This window comes from Amphiura filiformis, chromosome 14 (genome assembly GCF_039555335.1).
Source record: "Amphiura filiformis chromosome 14, Afil_fr2py, whole genome shotgun sequence".
Taxonomy (NCBI): domain Eukaryota; kingdom Metazoa; phylum Echinodermata; class Ophiuroidea; order Amphilepidida; family Amphiuridae; genus Amphiura; species Amphiura filiformis.
Window position 1 is genome coordinate 62,590,600 of NC_092641.1, and position 9,326 is coordinate 62,599,925.

Below are 9,326 nucleotides of genomic sequence, written 5' to 3' on the forward strand. Positions count from 1 at the left end.
AGTTTTGCCGTTGCATCACACGTTGTACGCTGTGAATTCCAGTTATCTGCTGTTACATTCAATTAACTCATTTCATTTCAGGTTGGATCGGGAATATTTCAAAATGGTGGCTCTATTTATCTAAAATTTGGTTTGCATGCTTATAATGAGTAGACACTTGTATAATGACATTACAACATAGAAAAAAATAGCAAAAATAACAAGGAACTTTTCTAAAATATTTTTATCATGAAATGAAAGGAGTAACTCATATTATTGGGCTAAATTAAACTTAGAATAATGTAAATAGCACCCTCAATTTCCACACAAATATACAATTTATAAAATAAAAATGACCACATAAAGGAAAATCTATGTTACAAATAGCTAAAATATATATTTGTATATTAACATAATAACTGTTGGTATTGCCCAGGTGTAGAATTGAAAATTATAATTATGTTTTATTAAAAAAATTAATAGCCTAAATTGGTGTTTTTCAGTTGTGACAAAGTTGGTTCAGTGGACAACAATCAATAAGCCAAATCGGCAATGCAGTTTTGAGACACTTTGCCCTCTCACCTATTGAGAAAATTCAGAAAAATTGTTTTTTGTGCTTACAAAATATAATCTAAAATGTTTTACAAGAATAAAAACAAACCCCCAAAAAACATTTATTGAATAAATTAATTATTTAAATATTTTTAAAGATAATATTATGACAATAATAAATAAATTAATAATAATTACAGCAATTTTTACGATATGTTAGAGGTCAAAGTGTCCCCAAAAAAACCGGAAGTTACAATAGCGATTGGGATTTAAGCGTCACAATTCGCAATTGATAACACCTGGTGTGTTGTTCAGTTGTGACAGACGTTGTTTCTCCGCAGCGATCTATGGCTGCGATTTTTGTATATCGAGACAGACTATTCATCTTGTTTTTTTTATTCAATCGCACTCCTTGTGATAATTTGAGATGCGCTATAACATTTTGATAATTTTTCTGCTATATATTTCTTCTTACTTGCCAATTGTTGAGCAGGTTTGATGGTCCGATGCCACAGCTGCTGTCTTGTATCTATAACTATCCAGATGTTTGGCATCTTCAGTTCCTGTAGGCCTTCTTAATGCCAATCCGAGAATAACCCCAAGACAAGCAAAACAACAACAAATATATTATTATATTTGCGCCTGGCTGCAGGCTGCATCTCTCAACTTCTCCAATTATTTGGATCTATTTTTCCCAAATTAAGACTTTTCTTGACTTTGGTTCTTGACTGTGGATCATATATCATCACTTGGATTTCATTGGATGTGTTTTTGAACTCCTGAGTGTCTCTGCCTTTGTATACTTTGAACTGGATTTCTGGCTAGGAACTGCATAGCCCTAGAACTCTGGCCATAGTATCCGTTTTTACTTCTACTAGGGCCAGAGGCACTTACATTGAAAAATTTGTTGGAGATGCTTGAACGATCCAGTACAAAAAATGACAGCATTTCAATGCTTGATCGAGGTCACTAATTAACATGATAAAACCCACTTGAGAACACACAATCGCCGGTCATTTCTAAAGATGCATTTATACTCAATCGCTTTTGGAGAAACCTGAATCGCACGCATGGTCAGTGTACTAAATCGCCGTCGTATTTGCCTGCTGAGCATGCGCATGATTCGCTGTTTTTCAAAAGCGACACGTAGGCCTATATTGACACCCTCTGTCGGTCAACGTTATCTAAAATTGCACACATAACTTGTGTAGTTAGCGACAATGATTCAGTCTGAGTATAAACACAGCTTTACACAATGACTAATTTCCATAGGCACAAAAGACCGTGTTCATGTACCGTTACTCAGCCAAACATGGCAGAGTAGGTCCCGGATCTTCTGTACATGTTCCTATCTCCTCAACGTTATACCTTTCCAACAAGGAAAGAGATACGAAAGGCGAACGTTAGCTCGAGATACTCTAGCTAAAATACAGGTTTACATTTACTATCTTACATTATCTTGCTGTATTTCAGCTAGAGCTCCAAACGACAAGCTTCCGGGTTTTTTTTGATAAATATACGGTTACGTAGATGAAGAAGAAACCCGCCTCGGAGCCCGCCCTACTCATTATTTCATTGTACTTATTGCAATTTGCCTCCACATTACGTAATCAACACAAAGCTTTTGTGAGGATTAGTGAGTGGATAAGAAATTGACAGTGGAGGATACGAAGGACACGCCGATTGTTAGTTGTCAATCATGAATTGCCGCAACGTATTAATATTTTACTGCATGGCATTCCGCAAACACCAAGACAAATTATGCCGTATTTTTCCAAAGATCATCTCATATGAAGTAAGCTGAATGCGATCTGTACTTTTGTAACATTCCGATCGCTTTTGATCACCTATTATCGGCGAATTTGCTTTAAAACACGTGAGTTCATGTTGTGTAAACATAATTAGCATAGACACAAATGAAATTATGATGCAATACAATGCAATTTGAATGCGCAGCAGATCTATAGAAATAAAGTTGCCCGGTTTTATGCAGAATTAGACCCTGTCTGGCGAACGTCAAGAACTGCACCAACTTGCCATCCGAATTCGGCAGAATTTACATCTTGTAGTGACTACCTGGATTTTTGTGTACAGCTTTATATTTAGTTGTGAATCAATTTGACATGAAAGGAGACAACAATGAAATATTGACCCATTATTGATTTAAGTCATCATGTTGCTCATCAAGGTTGTTCTGCTTTTGGGGCTCCTAGGCCCATGCATGACTGATCATCCCACTACCACTGTGTTGGATAGTGCCTGGAAACCGTCTACAGTGTTGAGTATCAGATATTTAAAATCCAGAATTCTGTATTACCCAAATAGTTATGCTACATTTAATTACCAGTTACTTAGAGCTGGTGATATTAGCACCAACCCTGGTCCAACAAGTGATACTCATGTAGTACAATCACCTCTAGAGCTGGTGATATTAGCACCAACCCTGGTCCACCAAGTGATACTCATGTAGCACAATCACCTCATAAACACACTGTTAAGTACACTCGTCAATCTCTTCTTGAACTTGGGGGCTGTTGCAAAAAATCCCAACTTCCTCCTGATGTCTGGTCCCATGTTGTGGATCTTGGAATCAACAGCAATCCCATTACTCACAGAGGCACCCGAGCTGGTTTACATATAAAGCGCCATTATTTGAGCAATCTGACACTTGATGTTGCTCAACCATCACTGGACCACTGCTCTTTTCTCCCAAACAACACACAGGATAACACCCATGATAACAACATTGGATCTTCTCTTCAAACAGATAGCAATCTCATGAAGATCAGCTTATGGAACTCTCAATCTATATGTAATAAAACTGATATTCTTTGCGACCTTGTTTTGGAGGATGATCAAGACATTGTGTTTCTTGTTGAAACTTGGTTATTCCACAATAATGATGTTATCATAGGTGAACTCACTCCACCTGAATATTCATTTATGAATTTTCCTCGTGGTACCCGCGGTGGTGGAATCGGTATCCTTCACAAATCTCACCTCAAGCTGGAAAATAGATCATTTCAAGAAACTAAGACTTTTGAGTATGCCCTTATATCCAACTCCTCCCGCACTTTAAATTTTGTGGTTGTCTATCGACCAGATCCCTCTGGAGTTAATACATCTCCTTTCCTCAGTGAATTCGAAGAGTTCCTTAGTAACGTGGATCTTCTGTCTGGTAGAACTCTGGTCCTCGGGGACTTCAACATCCATTGTGACCTGCCCTCAAAGCCTGAAGTGAAACAGTTCTGCACCATTCTCTCTTCCATGGGGTATCGTCAGCTTGTTGATGTTCCAACGCATAGACTTCTCCGCACCTTAGATCTGCTTATTTTTAAGGAGGATGAGACATTGGTTAGCGAATGGGATGTAAACCCTACTTACTACTCTGACCATCTCATGATAAATTGTGTTCTTGATGTAACTAGAGTTATGATTTCCAAAACATTTAGAGTCTCACGTAACTTTAAAGCTATTGACCAGCAGATTTTTGCTACTGATCTTGCAGAGAAGATAAACTCTGTTCTTGAGCAAGGTCACACGAACGTTAATGATCTTGTGAATGGTTATAATAATGCGTGTCTTAATGTTTTGGATACTCATGCTCCTGTAACGTCTAAGCTTCGGTCTGTTCGGTTCAAACCAAAATGGTATAACGACGATGTGATAAAAGCCCGTCGTGAGAGGAGACGTTATGAAAGACGTTAGAGAAAGACTGGCTTGGATGACGACTATCAAATCTACATCGATGCTAAGAGTACTGCTGCCGACGTTATTGTGAGGGAAAAATCAAATTTCTACAAAAATAAATTTGCAGACTGTACTTGTAGCTCTAAGGACATATACAAAACAGTAAATGAGCTGCTTAATGTCAGTGGAAATGTGCTCCCGGATAGTGACACATCTGCTGAGCTTGCTAATAATTTTTGTGATTATTTTGTTGGTAAGGTAAATAAGATAAGGTGTGAACTTGATTTGTATGATCCATGTAGCAGTTCATTTCATTCGGCTGCGAAGCAGGCGACTACAAAGTTTCTCCATGTACTACGATCTGAAGCCAAAGTGGCAATGGCATCTGGCAGTAGAAAGTTGTCGAAATCCCCCAACAGTTTTTGCACATAAGACAAGTAGGATGTTCTTTGCCTTCCAGGTCTTCTTTTACCATGTAATGGGGTGTAGAGAGCATATCTTCTGCATGGTTCATCTTCCTGCATCCTCAGGATATGTCCCAGGAATCGTAGTTGTCGTGATCTGACAGAGTTGATAAGAGGCACAGTGTTGGTGATGGCATAGACCCTTTCATTACTAACATGGTCAGTGCGCTTGATGTTCAGCATTATCCTGTAACATGATGTACCAAAAGCATTGATCTTATTTTCCATATCAGTAGATATCACCCAGGACTCACAGCCATAGAGCAATACTGTAACACAAGTGGTGTTAAACAGCTTGACTTTTGTTGCAACAGTGATTGTTGGACTTCTCCACAGATGCTCCAGTTTCCAAAATGCATACCAAGCAAGCGCCTTCCGTCGGGAGAGGTCACTGGTGCTAGAGCCCATCATGGAACCAAGATATTTAAAATCAGTGACATACTTGATGGGTTCTCCGTATACTTGGAGTGGTGGCTGAGGATTGCAGTTGATGGTCATGTACTCAGTTTCGGGAACACTGATGATGAGACCCAGGCTTTCTGCTGCAGCCGCTGTTCTGGTCAGCTGTGCCTGTGCCCGCGGGATGGAAGATTCAAGCAAGGCAATATCATCAGCGAAATCCAAGTCGTTCAAAACCTTGGCAGGATAACGCCTGGAGCGACGCGGGTGTGTTTCAACACCGCTGTTATTCCCCTCGGTAGCCATCGTCATCAAATAATCGATGAGAACAATGAATAGGAATGGGGCCAGAACATCCCCCTGTAATACTCCAGTAGTCACTAGGAAGGGATCCGAGATGTTGCCATCTACCAATACGGCACTTTGCGAATTAGTATACAGTACACGTATTGCCTTTACGATGCTCTCAGGGATACCATAGTGCCGCAAAACAGAAAACATCATCTTCCTGTTGATTGAATCAAAGGCTTTCTTGAAGTCAATGAATGTTATAGTTAGTGGAAGTTGGTAACTATGGAAAGCCTCCATGATTCTACGGAGGATATGCGTTTGCTGTGCACAGCTTCTGCCTGGTCTAAATCCGGCCTGGTTACTTCTTATTACAGGATCAACATGGTCCCTGATTCTATTCAGTAGGATCCTATTGTACACCTTAGCTGCAACTGACATCAGTGTGATTCCTCTATAGTTGTTCATGAGGCTGAGGTCTCCTTTCTTTGGAAGGGGAACAATAACATTGGTAATCCACTGTTCTGGTGGCGTAAGCTTTGTAAAAACTTCTACGCAGAATTTATGGATGATGTCTACCATAGCTTCACCACCACCCTGGAGTGCCTCAGCGGTAATCGCACAGTCCAGTCCAGCAGCTTTGTTTGTTTTCATTGCTTGAATGGCTTTTCTTGTCTCTTCCAGGGTAGGGGATCAGCACAAATAGGCAAGTCCTGGTCGGCGGGTGGTGGGAGATCAGATGTTGGTGGTCCATTGTCATTGTTCAGCAGGGCACAGAAGTAGTCCTTCCACTCAGCAAGTAGTTCTTTGTCGCTTGAGGGGATTGACCCATCTCTCTTCTTCACTTTGGGATTTGATCTCTTCTTCTTCCCCGAGATGTCATGGATTATTTTCCATGTGGTGTTGTAATTGCCATTTTCATTTGCTACTTGCAGGTCTTCCATCTGCATGTGTATAGAGGCAAGTTCATCGGCCCTATATGACTCGTTGAGCTGGGTGTTGAGCTTTCTCCACACTTCTCTGGCATGGCGAGTTCTAACAAGTAGATATGTCTTCTTGGCTGCATCTCTTTCTGATCTTAACTTGAGGGTCTTGTCTGTCACCCAGCTTGGCATTCCACAAGGGCTACATTTTCCAACAACCTCTTCCGCGACTTCTTCGACTACTTTCTCAAACATTTCATACCTCTCAGAAATTGGTGACTGGTCGTTGTCGTCACACTGGAGGACCTGGAATCTGTTTGAAAGTTCAATCTGGAAACGGTTCTTAGTAGGAGCATGAAGCAGCTTCTTCCAGTTGTACTTAGGCCTCTTACAAGGTTTACCTTTGGTGGTTCGGAGACTGGTGTGCAGTCGTATGCTGAGTATTCGATGGTCTGAATCCAGCTCTACAGAGTTATAAGCTCTGCAATTGCGCAGGGAATTAACCCACTTGCTGTTGACAAGGATGTGGTCCAGTTGGTGTTTTGAGCCCGTTGGGTGCATCCAAGTCCAGAGACGACTTTTGGGTTGGGGAAATCTTGATTGTGAAGGACGGAGCTTGAATTCCTGGCATAAATTCACTAGTCTCTCTCCATTGTCATTTGTTGTGTCGTAAAAACAATGAGGACCAACCACAGCTGGATGAGATACATGGCTATCTTGGCCAATTCTGGCATTGAAATCACCAATGACGAGGTGGATGTTGTGCCTCTTCACCTTTTCAAGATGGTCTTCTAGTGGATTATAGAAACTGTCCTTTTCTCCTGAGGTTGCTGATTCAGTTGGAGCATAAATAATTGTAACTGTAAGCTGGGGTTCCCATTAAATGAAGCTGTTAGTATTCTTTGATTAATGGTCTGCACGCTCTGAAGACACCTATGGATGTGCCTTGACATTAGAAGTCCAACACCTCCCTGCCTCTGGTCTGTGGCAGAACTGTAAATAAGTACCCAGTTCTTGTCGTCTGACCATAACTCGTCAGTGGGGGATGATGTAATAAGACGGTGTTCTTGCACACCGACAATATCGACGCCTGCATCGCTACAACCCGTAAATAGTTGATGGGTTTTTCCTTGTTGGTGTAGTGTACGCACATTGTAGGTGGATACTACAAGTGGTTTGAAGGTAGGTAGACGAGACATATCAGGACCAACAGTCTGTGATGGTGTGCCAGGTTCCCGCTGGCCCGTCATAGAGTCAGAAGAAGACGTCTGCCCAGCTACCTTCGATCTAGTATTTGGATATTTGTTTGTAGTTTTCGTAATCATTAGTTTGCCAGACTTATTTTAGTCCGTGTCTGACAACTGAACGGGTGATCAGCCCTGAACAGCATATTTCCGGAGGCAACAGCAGCCGAAATCCACATATTTATAGTGGCACGCCCCTGGCCCGGAACACGTTGGCCAGTGAAGTTATTTGACCTATGGTGACATGTTCAACACCATCCTGTTGACCGTTGGAATGACATAATCATTCTCGTCCGCTCTTTAGCCGTTGAGAGTTGTACTCTTCATCCGCCATTGGAATAGGTGGTTCCAAACTATTTGAACCATAGCTGGATTAGATGAAGGATACTGAGTGGACACTGAATGGATAAAGGCTATAGTAAAGTGAGACATGGCAGAACACCTTGGAACTAAGACTAAACCTACCAGAATACAACACATGGTCTAACCGCACTGTTCTCCAGCAGTTTAAGGAACAAGTCCAGCCGGCACATAACTCACAAGGTGCTCTTGAGAGACCAGTATTAACCCTAACCTATCAAAGCCATGAAACACTTCCTATACTCTTTATACAATATTCAGCACTAAACATGTATCCTCCTGGGAGCACCCAAAGGAAATCCAACACCAGAAACATCACTGATTCTTTGCAACCGGGGTTGCAGGTGTTGGCAAAGGTAATTTTCAGCTCCCCGACACATGTAGCAGTAACTCTACCACATCTCATGAGAATCAATCTGTTGTTTCATGTAATCTTTTTGATTTCCAACTTATCACTGAAGACGATCTGTGTAAAATCATTGGGAAGTGTCCAACCAAGAGTTGTCCTCTGGATCCCATGCCCACATGGTTGGTCAAACAACATCTTGACACCCTTGCTCCCATTCTGACTGCCATTGTCAATGTTTCCCTCTCTTCAGGTGTTTTTCCTGCAGAGCTTAGTAAAGCAGTTATAACACCAGTCCTGAAGAAGCCTTCTCTTGATAGGAACCTGTTAAGCAATTATCGACCTGTCTCAAATTTGCGGTTTGTGGGCAAACTTATTGAGAAAGTGGTTTCTACTCAGGTCTCCAATTACATCAATGTCTATCAGTTGTCGGATCCGTATCAGTCAGCCTACAAAGTTTCTCACAGTACCGAGACTGCGCTTACTTGTGTCCAGAATGACATTCTTAGGGCTATCGACAACCAGCGGGCCGTTCTACTTCTGATGCTTGATCTTTCAGCAGCTTTTGATACCGTGGATCACGGTATCCTTCTGGAACGGCTCGCTGGTGATTTCGGTATCAAGGGTAAGGTGCAAAACTGGTTCAAGACCTACCTTGAGGGTAGGACTGGGAGAGTTCATATAGATGATGTTTTTTCTGACGATAAAAACCTCATTTATGGAGTCCCCCAGGGCTCAGTCATCGGCCCCCAGGCTTTTACGTACTACACCCGCAAAGTTGGTCAAATCATTGAGAGCCATCACCTACTTTACCACATTTATGCTGATGACGTTCAGATTTATACGATATTTGATCCGAATTGTCACGGTGATGCTGCTTGCGCATTATTTAAGTTGAGTCAGTGTGTTAATGATCTGCAGGCTTGGATGCTTAGAAATAGATTGAAACTCAATCAATCTAAGACAAAAAAAATTTTATTGCTTCATCTGCTCACCACTATAAGACCCTGCAATATCTCACCCTTCATCTTGGTAATCATGAAATTCCTTCTTCCCCTAGCATCCGTAACCTGGGTGTTAT

The 9,326-nt window shown here is 41.5% G+C and overlaps 1 protein-coding gene across 1 annotated transcript; it reads right to left on the bottom strand.

The window, feature by feature from the left end:
- Positions 1-6,022: 6,022 nt before the first annotated feature.
- LOC140169561 (uncharacterized) lies at positions 6,023-7,545 on the bottom strand. Its single transcript, XM_072192824.1, has 2 exons — positions 7,263-7,545; positions 6,023-7,125 (listed from the first exon to the last, which is right to left on the bottom strand). Exons 1-2 carry the CDS (start codon positions 7,543-7,545, stop codon positions 6,023-6,025), a joined length of 1,386 nt encoding a protein of 461 aa, XP_072048925.1.
- Between the last annotated feature and the right edge of the window lie 1,781 nt (positions 7,546-9,326).

Bases quoted from the DNA above. Each gene is read 5' to 3' on its own strand.
- LOC140169561 (XM_072192824.1), bottom strand. From the start codon at position 7,545: ATGACGGGCCAGCGGGAACCTGGCACACCATCACAGACTGTTGGTCCT. The intron at 7,126-7,262 runs GTGTTGGACTTC...CAACTGAATCAG, and splicing joins CACAGACCAGAGGCAGGGAG to CAACCTCAGGAGAAAAGGAC.